Source organism: Musca autumnalis, unplaced genomic scaffold (genome assembly GCF_047663935.1).
Source record: "Musca autumnalis isolate F117 unplaced genomic scaffold, ASM4766393v1 scaffold_1, whole genome shotgun sequence".
Taxonomy (NCBI): Eukaryota; Metazoa; Arthropoda; class Insecta; order Diptera; family Muscidae; genus Musca; species Musca autumnalis.
The window spans coordinates 272,015,519-272,038,820 of record NW_027411644.1 but is presented as its reverse complement, the minus strand read 5'-3'; the positions used below and the strand labels follow the sequence as shown (position 1 = coordinate 272,038,820).

Here is a 23,302-nt window from a genome sequence, read left to right as displayed (position 1 = left end):
GGGTGGTATACATTCCACACCATCTTCTGCGATTGGATATGTGGTATCTTCGTCCACTTCGCTACTATTGGATACCAACAGTTTGAAAAATGTTATTTCCATATCCATAGCACACTATCTGTATCAGTTACCAAATGACCTTGCTGGTCTCTACAGGAAGATGTGCCTGTACCAAAGCCAGCAGTTTGATGTTTCACTCTTTGTTCGAATTTTCAGACTTCATTCTGGCTCCTGTACATCTCGAATTTTTTCACACACCCGCTTTTCCATCTCTCTTATTTCCTGCGGAAAATACGTTTCTCTCTCCTTTTCTCCCGATACCTCTCCCGTGCGCTCCGCGTTGCTACTGATTGTAAAGTAGCCCTATATGCCTCCTGGTCATACCTTGGTGGAGTTCTTCGGTATACAAGTATGGATTTTGCTGCTGTTTGCATGGAGTGGGCAATACTTTGCCATTGTGTTGATATGTTATCGGGACGAGAAGTGCTCTGATTAAGCAATTGGGCCAGTTGAGTGGAATAGCTGTGGCTATCTGTTCCGATTGCAGCTTACCGTGTGACGACGTGTTTTCACTTTAAAGCTGGGTAGATCAGTGGGGCCAGAGTCGTCACAAGAATTTATTTGTTGGGAACTTTAGAGAGTGAAAACACCAGCTTTAGTTATTTTCATAAACGTTATAATATTTTATTCTAAAACACTTAACACTACATTTCATAAAAACACTGTATCGAAATCTTGTTATTCAGTTTCGTTTAGGCACAGTTCCAGAGGCTTCGGCATCGTAGTTGATCAATCGTAGTTCTTAATAACAGAAGAGCTGAACACCCGACTATCCCTTAATTGTTCGCGGGTACGGGAGTGATTATTGTTTTCAGACGGCAGCAGAAGTAATAACTGTTTGGTGAATCACTGTTAACTGTTATATGCTGGTGTCTTAATAATCATTCGTTAGAGCGATGACATCAATATCGCAATTTGTCGAAGGATGTTAAGAGATCGGTACGTCGATTGCTCTCAGTACCTCAATTAACACACACACCGCCGCACAGAGTTAAGAAATCGGTACGTTGATTGTTCTCAGTACCCCAATTAACTCACACCATTGATGCTCAAAATAAAAAAGAGAGTAAAGTAGTGAGAGAATCACAAGAAAGTTTGTATCAGCATTCAGTGGTTGCTAAACCTGTGACCAGTAAACATGTGGCGGGTGTGTGCGGTTTTGTTCAGTGTCCCTACTAAAATTATGCGTATATCCATGCACATGTTTACTTGTCGGCTGCTCAACGACGACTGATTGTTATTCTCACATACGTTAATGTATATGGATGATCTTGGCTGCTCACACACAACACCAAAGTGTTAAGAGATCGATACGTCGATTGCTTTCAGTACCCCCAATTACCTCACACACAACACTAAAGAGTTAAGAGATCGATACGTTGATTGGTCTCAGTACCCCAATTAACTCACACACAACACCAAAGAGTTAAGAGATTGGTACGTTGATTGCTCTCAGTACCCCTATTAACTCACACACAACACCAAAGAGTTAAGAGATCGGTACGTTGATTGCTCTCAGTACCCCAATTAACTCACACACAACACCAACGAGTTAAGAGATTGGTACATCGATTGCTCTCAATACCGCAATTAACTCACACACAACATTAAAGATTAAAGAGATTGGTACTTATCATACCCCAGTTAACTCACTACTATCTCACAGAGTTAAAAGATTGGTACTTGTCATACCCCAGTTAATTCGTCAGCGGTCAACAGACAACTCTCCCAAGTGCCGGCAAGGCATCTCCTTTTATAGCGTGGCAGTAGTGGCTGCGCCAACCAAGTGCGACCAACTTCAGGTTAAAACACTATTCCCACTAGGGGGGTTCATTGCTGTGGTAGTCATACCAGTTGGCACTAGTGTATAACGTTCGGCCCTTATTTTAAGTCCTTTGAATTAAGTTTATTTTTTAAACATAATCAATTTCCTGTAACCAAAAACGAGTGATCCGAGATCACGACTTTTGGAGCGTTACAACCGATGTCCAACTTCCTTGCAGTGTCTGTTCGTACTTTATTTGCTATGTTTAATCTGGTACGTACATTTGCTGCAACAAGGTAGCGGTCCGAGTCTACGTTTGCACCTCGGAACGATCGTACATCCAACACCTTTGGACCTCTCCTTCATGAATATTATGAGATGTCGGAAGGCTGTACACAAGAATGTGGCTCATGGCAAGCAATGTCGCAACATCTTATTACACCAATGCACCCATAAAATTTTAGCCTCATTCACTGATGTCATGGACAGGGATGCGGTATTTTGCAAAGACAGTATACTCAGCGATCCCACTAAATTGTCTTTTCAGTTGCTTCTCTCCCTCACGCACACTGTACGTGAACAAAAACCAACGATAAACTTAATTTGGTTATTGCTTTTTTAACTCATACATTCACAGATGTTTTCGTTTTGATTGTATTTTGTTGGTCTCCACTGGCATACACCCTGCTTCAGTGCTCAGGGCGACATTCTGTTAGGTTTTAATATTCTTCCATAGCTTACCGCAGAGCCGGCCTATTGATTTTTAGAGGTCAACAAGGATAAGTACTGCCGGTCAGTAGAATGATTAACTTGTTTCTACTTCTGATTTTGTCTCAAATAGCAGTGGACTGCGCGGACACCTTAAATATGCTATCGAACGTTACACTCAATTTCATGAGGAAGGACACCAACGACTTCTTAATCTGTCTCTGGGCCTATCTCCTGGCTGCTTCGATGGGACGTTACCACAGATCTTCTGGAGTTAGGGCAGTTTAAAAGGTGCAGTGTGTCGTGCGGGCCTGTGACGCATGGTGGGCAGATGTTTTGCACGATGTCATCTATGCTCACCCTTTAGGAATGCAGACGGCTGCACTATCCCGAGCGTAGTTGAACCAAAAGTACTGTGGTTTGTCGTGGCAGCTGACGCTTCTCAGCTACGATAGGATGTTCTCCGAGGACCGCATTCACACGATAGTTGTTTATGGCACCTGCGACTGCATCAGTGTGAATGCTATTTCAACCAACTTGATAGGCTTGTTGATCTAGAGGATCTCTCTTGTAAAATTGGAACTCTCTTTCTAGATCATGAAGCTCCCTGCTCACATGTCTGGGTGGGGGTGTCCTATCCACCATATGATGATTAGGATGGCTCTCACGGTAACACCCCAGCAGGTACTGCAATGAAAGCATGCCCTTATGTTGCTGTACTAGAAGAATCTTTGTCTCGTCAGGAAGATAGTCCACTGAGACATGGGAGACGCCCTCTTGCGTTGCTTTTATATTCGCAGATCACACTGCGCGTGAAAAGGTCACCACGGACAGAGTACAGTGCACAACATTTTATAAATGACATAAGCGAAGGTACCTAACTCCAAGATCGCACAATCATCTTCATACGTTACGATCTTAATGGAGGGGGCGGAATACAGGAGAGGTAGAGTTTAAACAGTTCTAGAGATATCATCCCACCCTTGGGGAACTCCTTGTTTCACTCTACGGGACTGGGATTTTTTCCTGAATTTCACGTACGACTGGCGTTCACATATAGAGTTGATTGTCCTCAAACATATTGGAGTATTTGACAGTATTGAAAGCTTTCGACAGTACCGGCACATCCACCAGTTTCAGCATTACCATGGAGATTTCATCAGGGCCCAACCCTCTCTTCGCTCTGTCACTACCTTCATTTTCGACAAACTGTCAATTGAAATAACATGCGCGACTGATCGGATCAGTTGGCGAAACGCCGCCAAACGTGACTGAGGTTCTATGTTCCCTTTTCCCAGGGTTCGAGAGTGATTTAACCGTTGCAAATCTTCAGTTGATTTAACCACTCTGGGGTCACGACGAAGCTCATTTCACTCATTTGCTAATCCCGTCGCGAAGTTTGGTCTCTCAACGGGTATTCGACTAGCAGGTATATGGCAAGCGGTTGCAGCTGTGATGATTTTGCGAAAAAGACTCTCAGCTACGAGTACCTAAAGATCTGAAGGTGATTGGTAAATTCTTTAAACCCACCAATCAAATTTTCCATGGTTCTGAAAAGTACGGGGGTCAGAGGTTATAAAGTCGGGAGCTTTGTTGGCACAGACAATCATAGGAAGGATGCGAAATTACGGGTTGCCAGGACTCGTCACAGGGTGCCACAATGGTGATGTCTGGCGAGCTCTGGCAATTTCTACTAAAGCACGTAGTAGCGTATGCTTTCACCGTACTAAATGTCATTTGCTCGATATGTTTTGTCCTAGGCGACACGTTTTATCCACAATACCCTACCTAAACTTATTCCTAGTTGCAGGAATGTCATAAAACAGTTTGGACGCTTTTCACATTTTATCGATCCTTCGCATTTACATCAAACATGTTTTAATAAAATGCGGCATACACGTTGTTAGCTCTACCACTCATTATCACAAAACATGGCATCCCTGATTATTTAGCTATGTCTGCTTATTGTTATTTTCATCATAAAAATGTTTACTCTTATGCCTGTTCCTTATTCATTTCATTCTTTTCCCTTCTCCTTCTTTTTCATTTCAGTAAATTTGTCGATAGCCGATGCAATGGTGTCAAGCCTTAATGTCACGTTCAGCTACATTTACATGCTGGACAATAATTGGGCTTTCGGACATCTCTACTGTAAAATATCCCAATTTATTGCCACACTCAGCATAAGTGCTTCGGTATTCACTCTGATGGCGATATCAATCGATAGGTAAGTGAATTATTTAAATCAAATTTTTACGTTCTCCAGAGTTACATTCGAATGGCGTTACAGAAGTGGCATGATGAAGCTGATGTGCTGCATATTGACAGGATGGGATGGGCGAAATAAAGTACAGAAAGTAGTTTACGCGTTTTTATTATGGGCGGCTATTTACTGCTGCTGGCAAATTTCAATTGAATTTATTTATGGAAAATATTGAAAATTGGCGGAGAAAGGGCATAGCATAAAATATATGTAGGTATGTCACGAGTTATATGGAAAGTAATTAAGGTCAGAAAGTAAATATTTCTTACGAACATTATTCGTTAATTTAATGTGATGACCTTATTATTGCATTTCGCAAAAAGCCCGATGAACACGGTACGTGGTAGAGATGTTTTATATGGTTGAAAAACGCAAGAAATTAAAACCAAAATACGAAAATTGAAAATTTCAGCACGTCCAATTTTTAATTTTTTTTTTTTAATTTTATCTTCAAAATGTCTTAATAATAAAAACAACTTTGTGGAACCCGATTTGAAAAATTAAAATAAATAATTACAACAATAAAGTAATAAAACTTGCTACCCATGAAATGCCCATTGGAGTTATATTTCGTTACGAAAAAATTTCAGCGATGCCAAATGATACAAACATAACCTGCAACTTCATGTTTTTGGCTTCATTCGTTAAATAAAGTTACAATATTTTAGTACCCATTCTCTACAGAATGCTAAAGCTCATTAAACTTTAGTACTCATGGAAACATTTGTTAATGGGCCGCAGAAAACAAAAAAAAAAACTTTCATAAAATCAAACACAAATATTTGAGTTTTCCAACTTTGTTGCTGTTGTTGTTCTTCTTCTATTGGCTGTTGTGAATCACTTTATTATGAAGCTTGCCTCTCAGTTTAATAACTAAATCCATAAAAGCGTATAGTTTTGTAGTTTGTTTTTCTTTTTTCTCCACGATAATGAAAACATACACTTGAATCAGTGTTGCCTGTTTTCCATGTGCGTGTTCTCCAACTCTGTTTAATGAAATGTAAGCCACTTCATAGCGATTTATCGAACATATCCTCTACATTTAAGTAGCATGCTATTGGATTACAAAAAAAATTATCGTTCAAAGTGTTGTTAATTAAAAATAGCGAAGGAATTTCCTAGGAAGTAGATTTGAAAACGGAGTGCAGGAGTAAATGGAATGGTGGTATTTAATAATTTAATTGTATAGCAGTTAAGCTTTTTCTTTAAAAATACAAACACATTATAAAGTTAACGTAATGTACACGGTGCGCCTGAACCAACTTTAAATGGAAGCTGCTTACACATGGGAAGTTTTTACGGATTCTGAAACTAGAATGTTCATAGATAAGAAAAATAAAAAAACACGCAGAAAAATATATGTTAGAAATATGTTTGAATCCAAACAAATTTATGTTTGGAGCTGATTGCAAACAAATATACAGTGACTGTCACTGAAATTTATGCAACCTGAAAAAAATTTAAACGTTGATAACATGGAACAATTCGAAAAACAATTTTGTAGGCTAAAAAGTTGTCTTTAAGATATAAGATAGATATTAATATTCCGGTACTGTTATACTAAAATTTTACCGGAAAACAAAAAGTCGGCAATTTTTTCGCTTTTTATGTCATTCCAGTAATCAGAATGGTGGAGTAATTGGTTCCCTATCGCTTCCAGTAGTTTTGTCATTGATTGCGACAGAAAGAATGATGTTCCTGACGTGATTTTGGCATGGTCGTAGTTAGTGTCCCTTTGTAGGGAATTTGGCTAAAAATTTGTAGTTTTTGAAAATATTTTCCAATGAAAAATCATTAACGGTCATCTCTAGAGAACGCACAAGCAGTTTAATGACATATGGAAAGTCCTTTATCAGCCATGCTTGCCCCAATTTAGACTAGTCTTTAACGGTATTGCCCTGATAGAGGAACCAATTATAGTATAGAACAAAAGTTGTTGCACATTTCAACTCGTTTCCAAGTTATCAACGTTTACATTTTTTTATTTCAGGTTGCATCATTTTATGTGGCAGTCACTGTATGTTTGGATCCAAGCATAATATATTTGGGTTCAAACAAATATATGTTTGCAACATTTTGTAACATATCTCAATTTTATTTGTTTGGGTACCAACATATTTTTATATTAGAACATATCTTTTATGGGTAGAGATAGGATTTTTGTCATAGGATAGGAAAGAGCTGTGTGTATGGTGTAATAGGATTAAAGTTCAAAAGTATTGCGGAGGAGGTACTTGAAGGAATGGACCGATGTAGTCCATTATGGAAGTGGATCTTATTTTGGGAGTCATATTCGATAGATATCGCGCCTACTAGTCATTTCAGTGGGCCATCGTATATCTTTTGGACCAGTATGCCAGGAATCATGGAATTGTCCACGGAAAACATAATATCGCTGTAAACAGGACCATAGCGAGCAGCATCGGTATACATTTCCAAAGGATCTTCAAACAGACCCAGAACTACATTTAGACACAAATGTTGAACTTTTGTGGGGGGTGGTACCCTAAGGAGAGGACCGGATTTTAGAAGTTAAACTAAATTTTGACAAAATATTAGGAGATCATAAGTTTGGACCAAATTGGTTGCCCGTTCAAGAGATATCGTGCATACAGCTTTAGTGACAGTCTTTAAATATTGGGGGGAAGTACCGGAAGTTGTGGACCGGAATTGCCCATCTTTAAACTGAAACTAAGTTTTGGACAAAATATAAGGAAGGCAAAATTTTGGACCAAAACGGTTGATCAGTTCGAGGGTTATCGTGCTCTCCAGCTGCTACATATGATGCCGTAGGGGTTTTTACACCTTTCGGACTGTTTTTTCAGGAAGTATGGACCTGCCGCTGAAAAAACTTTTACCGTCGTAATTGATGCAGCGAATGCAAGGTGCTTCACCAAAAATCAAAGCGATTCGAGAGCAGGTCTTAAAGTGAACTTATCCGAAATTACTAGTCCATATTCGAACCTGATCTATATCTGGTAGATATATTAGGATGTGCCGTTAGTGTCCATATTGGAACATCATCTATGCCTGGTAGAAATTTCACAATGTGCAAAGTATGGACCAAATCTGTCACTCCCTTCAAGAGTTATCGTGCGCACAATTTTTTTTTCCGAACATTTTTGAACTTTTATGGGGGAGGTACCTGAAGGAGTGGACCGATACGGCTTATCTTCGAACTTAAACTAAGTTTTAACAAAATATTACGAAGTCCAAGCTTTGAACCGAATCGGCTGATCTGTTCGAGTGTTATGTTTCGCTCCAACCATTTCGCTCGTAGTGGTTTTTGCGCCTTTAAGGCTATTTTCTCAGAGTGTATGGACAAGTTACAACAAAGATCAAAGCGATTCGAGAGTAGGTCCAAAACCGAACTTTTCCGAAATATTGTGTGGGAGGTGCCCGAAGGAGTGGACGAATTGAGTCCATAATGGAGCCTCATCTAAGTCTGGTAGAACTTTCACGATGCTCATAGTATGGACCAAATAGGTTAGTCCCTTCAAGATTTAACGTGCGCACAAACTTTCCGAACATTTTCGAACTTTTGTTGGGGAGGTACCGGAAAGAACCGCACTAAAGCAAAGTTTGTTCGTGTGCTCCAGCCACGGACATGGCTAAATCAACTCCAAATTGTCTGAAACGGATTTAGTCCAAACATACTTTGGACCTAAAATCATTATTTCGATGAAGCACATTTTGCCCGTATTAAAGTCTCTATACCCTCGTTAGCATAAATGCTGGGGTTATAAATAGCGAAAGCATTTCCTAGGATAAAGGTTTGAAGTAGTTAGGGAATAAATGGAATGGTGGTATTTAATAATTAAATTGAATAATATCGCGAGATACAGAAGATTAGCTGGGTAGCTACTTTCTCATAAAAATGAAATCGATTATGCAGTTTTGGTTGTTTTAGAGATGCACGTGGCTTGATATTTATGTTTCGGTAACTTACTTCTGTTTTCAATTCTAGATATTATCCGTTTTGTTATTCCGCTTGTAAACTTTATAATAACCAGGCGGAAATGAAACGCAGAGGTTATTTAATTTGTTTTCAAATTTTTGTTAAGGGGTTATAGCCACTTGCAAATTTTAAAAATCGAAATTTTTTGCTGGCTCGTTTTAAAGTACAGGTAGAAAATAATATGTTGCAAAAAATGGTACAAAAATTATTCCTGTTCTATTTTATTATACATGGTATAATATTTTCAGTATTCTTTAGGGGTCTTATATTGTAATGTTAATTCCAATTTCGTGACACTTTAAATGAGCCCAGTATCCGGTTAATGAACTGAAAAATAATATCGAAAGAAGTAAGAACGAGTTGTGTTGAAGTAAAATGGAACAATTAGTTTCCTTTCGTTTATGAAGAAGAACACCAAATTTCGGTAAAACAATGTGGCTAAGCTTCAAAATACCGATATTCGGAGGTTCCGTTCTATGGGGACTATACCAAAACGTCGATCTATACCGACAAATTTCTGGCGTAAAGTTTTTAGACTCAAAAAAGACTTAATACCAATTTTCCGATATTTCGGTAAGACATTGTGGCTAAAACCTTCAAAATGCCAAAAATCGAGAGGTACGCTTCTACGAAGATGTAAGCCTATACTGAAAATTCTCTTCTGGAATATTTTGTAATACCATGGCAGACAAAATAACAAATTTCATTTATTTCGGCGGGATATTGACGTCACAACCTTCAGAATTACGAAAATCGGGAGGTACCGTTCTATGAGGGCTATATCGAAACATGGACCCATACTCACGAATTTCAGTCGGAAAGGTTTTTACCTCCAACGTAGACTAAATAGCAAATATCAGCCATTTCGGTTTGTTTTTGTGGCGACAGCCTTCAAAATACCGAAAATTGGGAGATACCGCTCTATGGGGGCTATATGAAGACGTGGACCTTTACCGACAAATTTCAGGTGGCAAGTTTTACACCCCCAACGAAGACTAAACACCAAATGTCAGCATTTTCAGGGGGTTATTGTGGCCACCGCCCTATGGTGACTATATGAATGCCATTTCGGTGTGATAATGACGCTAAAACCTTCAAAATACCGAACATCAGGTGGTACTGTTCTATGGTGGGCTATATCAAAGCGTGAACCAATATAGCCCATTTGCAATACCAAACATCCTAGGAATAATAGAAACGTCGGCACCAAATTACAAAACTCTATTTTTAAAATTGCGAGCTGTATCTTGACTTCAACAGACGGACGGGCGGACATGGTTATATCGACTTTGAAATTTACCCTGATCGAGAATATATGTTCTTTATAGGGTCTCCGATGAATATTTGGACGTGTAAAAACGGAATGACAATTTTAATTATTCCCTCCATATTATGGTGGAGGGTATTAAAAAGCATTTATGAGTCAGTCAAAACAAGTGGGGTTGTAATATTTAAAAAAGAAGTACTCGAATAAATTGGAAATACTCCCAATGCATCATGCGATGTCATTTCTAAATTAATAGTTTCGGAAGATGGGTCCTGGAGGAAAGGAGGATTTCCATCATTGTTCGGAGTTACATCAATTTTAGGCCACTATAGTGGAAAGGTAATGGATCTTAGGGTAAAAAGTGCTTATTTTAAAGGATAATTGCCGTGGAATGCTCTTCGGGGAAAATAGATTTGGATCCCATTATCGAAATCTACATATATTCATTATGGACTTGCCCCTGATGAAACTTGTTTTGTCGATGGCTTTGTGCGGGAGGTACCCGAAGGAGTGGACCGTTAGAGTCCATATTGGAACCTCATCTTGCCTCGTAGAAATTTCACATGTGCGCACCAATTATCCGAACATTTTTGAACTTTTGTGGGGGAGGTACCTGAAGGAGTGGACCGATATGGCTCAACTTCGAACTTTAACTAAGTTTGGACAAAATATTACGAAAGCCAAATGTTGGACCGAATCGGTTAATCTGTTCGAGGTCTGTGAGCTCCAGCCAGCCAGATTGTCTGAAACGGAATTCGTCCATACATACTTGGGATCTAAAACCATCATGAAAGTGTATATAACCCTGTAAGCATAAATGCTGAGGGTATAAAAACGGAAAAACCGTCTGCTCTTACCGACAGCTATCAATTCGTAACTGTAAAAATACGTCTACCAGGGGTAGTGTAATTATTATTATCCCTGTCGGCCCCAACACTATCTTGTAGTCGATAGGGAGAATACTTATAGTTGGAAGAGACTTATGCCCCTATAGTTGGAGCATACAGTCTTATCTACTTTCTTGTGGGCGGGACACAGGATGCTCAGGTTCCAATCGTCGGGTACGCGTTCTTCCTGCCAGATGGTGCTAACTAGCTGATGCATACACCTTATCAGCGCGTCGCCTCGGGTTTTAAACAGCTCGGCTGGTAAGCCATCGGCTCCTGCTTCTTTATTATTCATCAGCCGGTTGATTGCTGTTTTTGCCTCATCTTGGCCGGGCGGTATACATTCTATACCATCTTCTGGGATTGGATCTGCGGTATCATCGTCTTCGCTACTATTAGATACCAACAGTTTGGAAAAATGCTATTTCCATATCCTTAGCACACTATCTGTATCAGTTACCCGATTACCTTGCTGGTATCTATAGGAGGATGTGCCAGTTCCAAAGCTATCAGTTTGATGTTTCACTCTTTGGTAGAACTTTCGGACTTCATTTCGGTTCCTGTAAATCTCGACTTCTTCACACTCCCGCCTTTCCATTTCTCTCTTTTTCCTGCGGAAAAGACGTTTCTCTTCTCTCCATTTCTCCCGATACATTTCTCGTGCGCTACGCGTTGCTACTGATTGTAGAGTAGCCCTATATGCCGCATTTTTCTCTTCGGTAGCAGCACGACACTCCTGGTCGTACCATGGATTCCTTGGTGGAGGTCTCTGGTATCCAAGTATGAATTTTGCGGCTGTTTGCATGGAATGGGCAATATTTTGGCATTGTGCTGATATATTATCGGGACGAGGAGTGCTTTCATTAAGCAATTGGGCTAGTTGAGTGCAATATGCTGTGGCTATCTGTTGTGTTTGCAGCTTACCGATGTCCAACTTCCGCGTTCGATGAATGTCTTCCATCCATTACAACATGATCAATTTGATTACTTGTTCTTTGATCTGGAGACAGCCAGATGACCTCATGAATAGCGAGATGCTTAAATCTTAAAACTGCTGACTACCATGATTTTTGCCACTGCGAAGTCTATCAGCCTCATTCCATTCCTCGACGTTGCACTATGGAGACTGAGTTTCCCGACTGTTGGGCCAACTATATTCTCCTTTCAAATTTTGACATTAAAATCGCCTAGAATTTTTAATGTCATGGGCAGGGCAACGGTCATAAGTTTCTTCTAAGCGCACGTAAAATATATCTTTGGTCTGTTCGTCCTTGTCTTCCGTGGGAGCATGAATGCAAATAAAGCTGATGTTGAAGAACTTTGAGTTTAATCGAATTGCAGCGAGTCTTTCATTCATTGGGGTGAAGCTGGAGACCAGATGTGGCGCCTTTCCCAATCCATCTTATTTCCTGGCAGTAATGTCGGCCTTGTACTTTTCAATTACATCTGCCAATGCGTATACTGCACCTTCTCTATAAAGTGTGCGAACATTCCAGGTGCATTTTCGCAGATCATGGTCCTTAAAACGTTTGCTAGGTTCGTTAACTTAAGAGGGAATTGTTTTTCTTTTCTTTCGTTTTTTCATAATAGGCTGCTTTTCCTAGGGGAGGGCTACTAACCCGACGCCCAAACCCAAGTTTTTTACGTTCTTTTGGGGTGAACGCGCGGCACATTTTAGCTCGCTATCTTTAACGCAGGTTAAAGGCAGCTCCCAAGGTGACACCACGAGGAATTTAGTGTCCACTTGAGATGAAAGAGGGACCAAGATAAATCCTGGGCTTTGTCATGTTAAAGCCGGACAGGACCGTTCCTTGGTATCTTTCATCCCCTACGTCATCACCCTACATAAGGAAGAAGTTCTATGACTCGATATAACCGGCCAGATATGCCTCGAGATCCCACAACTGGGCTGTAGAAGTTGTCGAGTTTATTGGTGAAGTGACACAATGGGGGATATACAGTTTCCTCAATTTCAATATTGTGATTCTGCACGTGTCAGCTCATCAGCAATTTAATTTCCAACAATGTCACAGTGTCCCGGTACCCAGCAGAAAGTGATTTTGTTCTCAAGATATTTACCTTTTTGGAATAAATCCAATAGATACACACCGACACTTGTCATCTTCCTGTCGATAATAAAGCAGCTGCAAAGATGATTGAAGCAGCAGCACCATCCGGATCTTAATTGTGTTAAAACCACACGTATTTGGTGAGGAGGTGTTATACGAATACAAAATTTACATTGGTGTATAAGCAAGGCAAGTCCTACTCCTCCTGCGCTTCTTGGTCGTTCCTTCCGCAAAGCGTTGTAACCATCGCAACGTTGTAAGCTACAGGTGACGGTGAGCTTTGTTTGCTGAATCTTGGAGACCGCCATATTTATGCGACTCATAAAGTCTACAACCACGCTAACTGCGGAGATTGCTCGAATTGAATTGCAGGAATGATGCATTTCTGTGGCATTGAAGAACAACGCGGACTATAAGATGCTGCGTTTGTTGCTGTTGGGTAGGCTGTGGGAGTGTCTTTTATTTCAACGACAACAGTGGCGCATCGAGCAGCAACATGACTGCTCTCGCAGTAGTCCAGATGGCGACTAAGGCCAGAGCTGCCTCAAAAGTGTCCCACATCCATTAGATCTCACTTATGTTGACATGTGGTGGATGTCGAAGAAATGTTCTGGGATATATTGCCGTTGCCATAGTGAACAAATACACAAATGCATAATTGTTGAGGTTGATGTCCCTGGACCAAGGTCACTCCGAGTTAAACCAGTGCATAGAACCATCTGCCGTGACACTGTACACAGGTGATCAGTGTGCACATGAAATGAAAGTGAGGCAAATATACATAAGTCTCGGAGTTTTGCATGCTAAAGCCAATCAACACCGTTGCCTGCAATCTATCACAACCTATGACAGCACCCACCTCTAGACAAAACTAAGCGTTTAAAACATCATAACAATCTTTTGGGTTAAAATGAAATCCAACCCCATTCAGGCTTTCCCATGAACAAAAACTCGTCCCCCCTTAATTCATTCAAATTAGGCTTACACACTTTTTTCTCAAGGACTGCAGGTTAACCCCAATTTTTAATAAAGAAATGGTGAAAACCTCTTTTCAAATGTCAATAAATTTGTTAGGAAAATGAAAAAAAAAACCAAAACAATTTCCCAGAAGGTAACCTAGAAAATTGCATAATAAAATTATTACAACCCAAAATCTACTGCTGCTGTTATTTTTTCAAGGAAATCTGTTATGGAAATATAAAAACTGACAAGTAAATTGTTCACCCTCAAAACCAAACAAAAAGAGACAGGGTAATGTTTCTTGTTTCCAGCTCGATGGAAATTTATTTGGAATAGACTGTTAAATGACTTTTAACAAGTTGAGTTTTCAGTTTTGCTGCTACCGCTACAGATCCTTTAAAAGTCGCATTAATTTGTGTTTGTTTATTTTCTTTTTTGGCTTTTACATTGAGTGTCCTTAACACCCAATTTATTGTTGTTTTTTATCTTGTCCTGTCCTTCTAGATATGTGGCCATAATGAAGCCTTTGAAACCACGTATGAGCAAACGTAGTAATTTGGGTATTGCCGCTGTCATATGGATAGCTGCGGCCATCATATCGTGTCCCATGCTGTTATTTTACACCACAGAAGATATATCCAGCAAGGACGGTATACGCACCGTTTGTTTTCCTGAATGGCCAGATGGTACAATGAATCATTCCAACCAGGAGTATATGTAAGTATGGCGATGTTGATGATGTTGTTGATGACAAGCAACGAGAGAAAAAATGATAGATTAATTGGGTTTGATGTGATGTTTTTGTGGTTGCTCAGGGCGGGATAGTGGTTTGGCGTGGGTATGTATGCATGTTTGTGGTGTGGTCAAGTGTGGATAGCAGAAACGCAGAGACAGCTGCAATTTTTTGAAAACCATTAGTTGTTGGCAACTAAAGTAAACAATAATGAAAAGTTTTCATTAATTCGTTCGCCATGTGTTGCGATAGAAAATAAAATATATTGCCACGTTTTAATAGTTGTCTTTTTGAATCTCTGGCTTAATATGGCAAAGCCCAGGACTTAATTTAGTACATCTTTCACGTGGACACTGACCTTCCCGTGGTGTCACCTTTAACATCCGGTAAGATAATGAGCTAACACGTGGGTAAACGACCCATAATAACCATAAAAACTTTGGTTGGTCATTGGGTTAATAACCCTTCCCTATAACAAACACCCCACTCAGAAAAAATAAAGGAAAGGAACAATTAACCGCTCTAAAGTTGACGACCCCAGCAATCAAAAACACTAAATTTCGAATCTTTATTAGAGAAGGTGCACGGCGGTTGCACTTGCGAAGTATGCACAAGGTCGATATAGCTATCATTCCGAAAATGAGCGCCTAAAAATTGTTAAAAAAATCCATGTCCCAAAATTTTCATTCCCAAAAATTTGAAGCATTGTGGCGTTTTTTTATTGGGATAGCGTTTGCAATTTTGTTTTTTCAAAATAGTCTGGCTTGATCCCATTGTTGTTGTTTTAATATTTTAAAACAACTATTTTATTAGTGGAAAAGATTTGGCCATGTCACAAAAATCGTTCAAAAGCCCACGTCCTAAAAATGTTTAAAAATTACTCGTCCAAAAAAATCTTTAAAAAATCCACTTTCCAAAAATTTATAAAATCCATGTCCCAAAAATCATTAAAAAATCCGCCCATTTAAAAAATCCGCGTCCCAAACATTTTAAAAAATCCACATCCCAAAATCTTTAAAAATCCATGTCCAAAAAATCTTTTAAAACCCACGTCCTAAAAATCTTTAAAAAATCCATGTCCCAAAAATCTTTCAAAACCCACGTCCTAAAAATCTTTAAAAAATCCACGTCCCAAAAATATTAAAAAAAACCTACGCCAATTTTAAAAAAACCCTTATCCAAAAATTGTTAAAAAGCCACGTCCTAAAAATCTTTAAAAAATCCACATTCTAAAAATCTTTAAAAAATCCACATCCTAAAAATCAACGTCCTAAAAATCTTTAAAAAATCCACATCTTAAAAATCCACATCCTAAAAATCTTTAAAAAATCCGCGTCCTACAAATCTTTAAAAAATACACGTCCTAAAAATCTTTAAAAAATCCGCGTCCTACAAATCTTTAAAAAATACACGTCCTAAAAATCTTTAAAAAAATCACGTCCTAAATATCTTTAAAAAATCGACGTCCTACAAATATTTAAAAAATCTACGTCCTAAAAATCTTAAAAAAATCCACGTCCCAAAAATCTTTAAAAAATCCACGTCTCAAAAACTTTAACAACTCCACGTCCTAAAAATCTTAAAAAAATCCACGTCTCAAAAACTTTAACAACTCCACGTCCTAAAAATCTTTAAAAACCCACGTCCAAAAAATATTTAAAAATCCACGTCCAAAAAATATTTAAAAATCCACGTCCAAAAAATATTTAAAAATCCACGTCCAAAAAATATTTAAAAATCCACGTCCAAAAAATATTTAAAAATCCCAAAAATCTTTAAAAAATCCACGTCTCAAAAACTTTAACAACTCCACGTCCTAAAAATCTTAAAAAAATCCACGTCTCAAAAACTTTAACAACTCCACGTCCTAAAAATCTTAAAAAAATCCACGTCTCAAAAACTTTAACAACAAACTTAAATCTTTAAAAACCCACGTCCAAAAAATATTTAAAAATCCACGTCCAAAAAATATTTAAAAATCCACGTCCAAAAAATATTTAAAAATCCACGTCCAAAAAATATTTAAAAATCCACGTCCAAAAAATATTTAAAAATCCACGTCCAAAAAATATTTAAAAATCCACGTCCAAAAAATATTTAAAAATCCACGTCCAAAAAATATTTAAAAATCCACGTCCAAAAAATATTTAAAAATCCACGTCCAAAAAATATTTAAAAATCCACGTCCAAAAAATATTTAAAAATCCACGTCCAAAAAATATTTAAAAATCCACGTCCAAAAAATATTTAAAAATCCACGTCCAAAAAATATTTAAAAATCCACGTCCAAAAAATATTTAAAAATCCACGTCCAAAACATATTTAAAAATCCACGTCCAAAAAATATTTAAAAATCCACGTCCAAAAAATATTTAAAAATCCACGTCCAAAAAATATTTAAAAATCCACGTCCAAAAAATATTTAAAAATCCACGTCCAAAAAATATTTAAAAATCCACGTCGAAAAAATCTTTAAAAAATCCACGTCCAAAAAATATTTAAAAATCCACGTCCAAAAAATATTTAAAAATCCACGTCCAAAAAATATTTAAAAATCCACGTCCAAAAAATATTTAAAAATCCACGTCCAAAAAATATTTAAAAATCCACGTCCAAAAAATATTTAAAAATCCACGTCCAAAAAATATTTAAAAATCCACGTCCAAAAAATATTTAAAAATCCACGTCCAAAAAATATTTAAAAATCCACGTCCAAAAATATTTAAAAATCCACGTCCTAAAAATCTTTCAAAAATCCACGTCCTAAAAAACATTAAAAAATCTACGCCCTAAAAATCTTTAAAAAATCCACGTCGTAAAAAACTTTAAAAAATCTACGTCCTACAAATCTTTCAAAATCCCACGTCCTAAAAATGTTTAAAAATTCTTCGTTCAAAAAAATCTTTAAAAAATCCACTTTCCAAAAATGTATAAAATCCATGTCCCAAAAATCATTAAAAAATCCATGTCCCAAAAATCTTTTAAAACCCACGTCCTAAACATCTTTAAAAAATCCATGTCCCAAAAATCTTTCAAAACCCACGTCCTAAAAATCTTTAAAAAATCCACGTCCTACAAATCTTTAAAAAATCCACGTCCTTAAAATCTTTAAAAAATCCATGTCCCAAAAATCTTTGAAAAATCCACATACCAAAAATCTTAAAAAAATCCACGTCCCAAAAACTTAAAAAAATCCCCATCCAAAAAATTTTTAAAAACTCTGCATACTAAAATACTTTAAAAAATTCATATCCCAAAAATGTTAAAAAACTCACATCGCAAAATCTTTAGAAACCCCACGGCCTAGGAATTGACCGCCATGTAATTTCCGGTTGGTTTCAAAAACCATTAAAAACCAACATTTATTATACTCTTTGGTTTCTCTTAAAACATCTTAAAAAATCCTCTTCGGTTGCTCCTTAATTTCTTTAAAACATCCACATTTATTGACATTTTGTTAATGCCTTTAAATCTGCACATTTATTAGCCTCTTTTAGTCTCCCACAAAATTTGAATTTATTAGCCTCTTTTGGTCTTCCAAAAATCTCATTCATTAAATATTGACTTTTAGCAATACAAAGTCAAACTAGAGTACAAAGCCTATTTGCTCTCCTACCTAAGTACTTCTAACTTATGCTACTCGATTTTCTTTCCTGCTACTCATAAACGACTTTATTGTCTATTAGGGACAATAAAACTTTTAATAAATCCACTTTGTTCGACCGAATAGGATTCATAAAACAAAAGCTGTTGTTAACATTATCCGGAAATACTGAATGGCATTGACTACTTTTGACCATCAATTGAATTTGATGGCTTTTGTTTTGCCTTCTCTCAAAAGCATTCATGAGTTAATGAATGGATGAATGAACGAATGAACGTTTTGTTCGAACATACATATAACATCTTTGAGTTGCAGTCTGATGTTTGTTTGGAAACAAACGTTTCAGTTTAATTAGACAAATGTAATGAGCAATTATTGCATGCATAATTTCATTCTTTCGTTCACAGAAAAGCAGATGTTAGGCAAATAAAAAAAAGCTATGTAAAGGTAGTCATGGAAAATTGATAAATGACACTCAAACCCAGCAAACCAAGCCAAAGTTGTAACTTTTGTCTCTATAAAAAGGACTACAAACTTAAAAAGTCCACGTCCAAAAATTTTCAAAAAATCCACATCGCAGAAATTTTTAAAAAATCCACATTCCAAAAATCTTTAAAAAATCCGCGTCCCAAATATCTTCAAAATATCAACGTTTATTCGCCACTTTGGATGTTTCAAAAATCTTTAAAAAAATCCGCGTTAACGGATCTCTTTGTATGGTGCCAAAAATCTTTTAAAAATCCACATTTATTAGCTTCGTTCGATAGTTTCAAAAATCGTTTAAAATTAAACTTTTATTAACATCTTTGTTTGCTCAAAAAATCTTTAAAAAAAATCCACATCCCAAAAGTCGTTAAAAAATCCACGTTCCAAAAACCTTTGAAAATTTACATTCCAAAAATCTTTAAAAAAATCCACCTCCAAAAATCTTTATCGGTGTCCACGTCCAAAAATCTTTAAAAACTGCGTCCCAAAAAACCCTTTAAAAAATATCGTCCCAAAAATCTTTCAAAAAATCCTCGTACCAAAAAAACATTAAAAAATATCGTCCCAAAAATCTTTTAAAAATCCACGTCCCAAAAATCTTTAAAAATATCTTCAAATATCTTAAAAAATCTACGTCTTACAAATCTTAAAAAACCCACGTCCCAAAATCATTAAAATATCCACGTCCAAAAATCTTTAAAAAACCTTAAAAAATTCGCTCCAAAAAATCGTTTAAAAGACTTAATCCCAAAAACCTACAAAAACCCACGTCCCAAAAATGTTAAAAAAATCCATGTCCCAAAAATTTTAAAAAAAATCCATGTCCCAAAAATTTTAAAAAATCCATATCCCAAAAATCTTTAAAAAATCCACGCCCCAAAAATCTTTAAAAAATCCATGTCCCAAAAATCTTTAAAAAATCCACGTCCCAAAAATCTTTAAAAAATCCACGCCTCAAAAATCTTTTAAAAATTCACGTCTCAAAAATCTTTAAAAAATCCACGTCTCAAAAATCTTTAAAAAATCCATGTCCCAAAAATCATTAAAAACTACACGTCCCAAAAATCTTTAAAATATCCACGTCCTAAAAATATTTAAAAAATCCACGTCTCAAAAATCTTTAAAAAATCCATGTCCCAAAAATCTTTAAAAAATGCACGTCCCAAAAATCTTTAAAATATCCACGTCTTAAAATCTTAAAAAACCCACTTCCCAAAAATCTTAAAAAACTCCACTTCTTAAAAATCTTAAAAAATCCACGTCTCAAAAATCTTTAAAAAATCTATCTAATTAACGAGTTCAATTATTAAAAATTTTAAACTCAAAATTCCGGCAGACGGTTAAAAAAACCATGCTGTACAACTTTATAAATTTATAAAAATTTGTATACTACTAAATTTAAATTATACTGAATTCGAAAAAAATAAAGTTTATTGAATTGAATAGAAAAATCTTCAAAAAATCCACGTCTTAACAATCTTAAAAAAAACCACGTCTTAAAAATCTTTAAAAAATCCATGTCCCAAAAAATTTTTAAAATACCCACGTCCCAAAAATCTTTAAAATATCCACGTCCATAAATTTTTAAAAAATTCACGTTCCAAAATCCTTTAAAAATACCGTCTAAAAAATCTTTTAAAAGTCTAAATCCCAAAAACCTATAAAAAACCCACGTCTTTAAAAAGTCCATGTTAAAAATTTTTATAATATCCACGTCCCAAAAATCTTTAAAAAAAATCCATGTACCAAAAATCTTTAAAATATCCATGTCCCAAAAATCTTTAAAATACCCACGTCCCAAAAATCTTTAAAAAATACACGTCGCAAAAATCTTTAAAAAATTCACGTCTCAAAAAATTTTTAAAAAATCCACGTCTGAATAATCTTTAAAAAATCCATGTCCCAAAAAAATACCCACGTCCTAAAAATATTTAAAAAATCCACGTCCAAAAAAACTTTAAAAAATCCACGTCCAAAAAATCTTTAAAAAAATCCACGTATTAAAAATCTTAAAAAGTCCACGTCTCAAAAATCTTTAAAAAATCCATGTCCCAAAAATCTTTAAAATACCCACGTCCCAAAACTCTTTAAAAAATCCACGTCCAAAAATCTTTAAAAAATTCGCGTTCCAAAAACCTTAAAAATACGCTCCAAAAAATCTTTTAAAAGTCTAAATCCCAAAAACCTATAAAAACCACGTCTTTAAAAAGTCCATATTAAAAATTTTTATAATATCCACGTCCCAAAAATCTTTAAAAATCCATGTACCAAAAATCTTTAAAATATCCTCGTTCCAAAAATCAACGTTCCAAAAATCTTTAAAAAATACACGTCTCAAAAATCTTTAAAAAATTCACGTCTCAAAATTTTTTAAAATACCCACGTCCTAAAAATATTTAAAAAATCCATGTCCCAAAAAAATACCCACGTCCAAAAAAAACTTTAAAAAATCCACGCCCAAAAAAAAACTTTAAAAAACCACGTCCAAAAAAACTTTAAAAAATCCACGCCCAAAAAAAAACTTTAAAAAACCACGTCCAAAAAAAACTTTAAAAAACCACGTCCAAAAAAAACTTTAAAAAATCCACGCCCAAAAAAAAACTTTAAAAAACCACGTCCAAAAAAAACTTTAAAAAATCCAAGTTCACCAAAAATCCACGTCTTGAAAATCTTAAAAAAACCCACGTCCCAAAAATCTTAAAAAAAACAAACCACTTCTTAAAAATCTTAAAAAAATCCACGTCTCAAAAATCTTTAAAAAATCTATGTATGTCCCAAAAATCTTTAAATTACCCACGTCCCAAAAATCGTTAAAATATCCACGTCCAAAAATCTTTAAAAAAATCGCGTTCCAAAAACCTTAAATATACGCTCCAAAAAATCTTTTAAAAGTCTAAATCCCAAAAATATTTAAAAAAAACCCACGTCTTTAAAAAGTCGATGTTAAAAAATTTTAAAATATACACGTCCCAAAAATCTTTTAAAAAAATCCACGTCTCAAAAATCTTTAAAATATCCTCGTTCCAAAAATCTTTAAAAAATGAACGTTCCAAAAATCTTTTAAAAAAAGCCACGTCTCAAAAATCTTTATAATATCCTCGTTCCAAAAATCTTTAAAAAATGAACGTTCCAAAAATCTTTTAAAAAAATCCACGTCTCAAAAATCTTTCAAAAATTCACGTCTCAAAAATCTTTAAAAAATTCAAGTCACAAAAATCTTTAAAATACCAACGTCCCAAAAATCTTTAAAATATCCCTAAAATCCTTAAAATATCCAAGTCCAAAAAAAACACGTCCCAAAAATCTTTAAAAAAAATCCACGTCTCAAAAATCTTTAAAAAAATCCACTTCTAAAAAAATCTTTAAAAAATTCCCGTCCCAAAAATTTTTAAAATATCCACGTCCCAAAAATCTTTAAAATATCCAAGTCCCAAAAATATTTAAAAAATCCACGTCCAAAAAATCTTTAAAAAATCCACGTCCACCAAAAATCTTTAAAATATTCACGTTTATTAGGTTCTTTGGATGCTCCCGAAAATCTATAAAAAAATCCACGTTTATTTGCCTATTTGGATGTTCCCAAAAATTTTTAAAGAATCCACGTTTATTTGCCTCTTTGGATGTTCCAAAAATCTTTAAAAAATCCATGTTTATTTGTCTCTTTGGATGTTCCCAAAAAATTTTAAAGAATACACGTTTATTTGCTTCTTTGGATGTTCCCAAAAATCTTTAAAAAATCCATGTTATTATCCTCTTTGGATGCTTCCAAAACCCTTTAAAAAATCCACGTTTATTAGCCTCTTTGGATGTTCCAAAGATCTTTAGGAAATCCACGTTTGTTTGCCTCTTTGGATGATCCCAAAAATCATCAAACAATTCACGTTTATTTGCCTTTTTTGGATGTTCCCAAAAATATTTAAAAATCCACGTTTATTTGCTTCTTTGAATGTCCCCAAAAATCTTTAAAAAATCCACGTTTATTTGCCTCTTTGGATGTTCCCAAAAATCTTTAAAAAATTTACGTTTATTTGCCTCTTTGGATGTTCCCAAAAATCTTTAAAAAATCCACGTTTATTGCCTCTTTGGATGTTCCCAAAAATCTTTCAAAAACCACCTTTCTTTTCCTCTTTAGATGTTCCCAAAAATCTTCAAACAATTCACGTTTATTTGCCTTTTTGGATGTTCCCAAAAATATTTAAAAATCCACGTTTATTTGCTTCTTTGAATGTTCCCAAAAATCTTAAAAAATCCACGTTTATTTCCCTCTTTGGATGTTGCCAAAAATCTTTAAGAAATCCACGTTTATTTATTAATCTCTTGAAATGTTAGTAAAATGTTACCCTTAAAAATCTTAAGGGTTAAATTCACAGAAATCTCACCACCAACAACACTCTCTTAAGTGAATATAACCATTTGGGAGTTCTTCGACCGAATCAATGTCACTGTCTTGGAATTCCCATTTGGCACATGCTGGGAATACGTGGTACAATTTTAGGAAACAATTTCTCATTTTATTTCGACTAATTAAAGTAATTTTCAGCT

The 23,302-nt window shown here is 35.8% G+C and overlaps 1 protein-coding gene across 2 annotated transcripts in view; it reads left to right on the top strand.

Moving 5' to 3' along the window:
* The window catches only part of TkR99D (Tachykinin-like receptor at 99D), a 183,571-nt gene that overhangs the window by 102,682 nt on the left and 57,587 nt on the right, over nt 1-23,302 (top strand). For both annotated transcript variants that reach the window (XM_073961186.1, XM_073961185.1), the window contains exons 3-4: nt 4,586-4,760; nt 14,442-14,654. In XM_073961186.1, the coding sequence (XP_073817287.1) occupies nt 4,586-4,760; nt 14,442-14,654 (388 nt within the window). The remainder of the gene's footprint in view (nt 1-4,585; nt 4,761-14,441; nt 14,655-23,302) is intronic.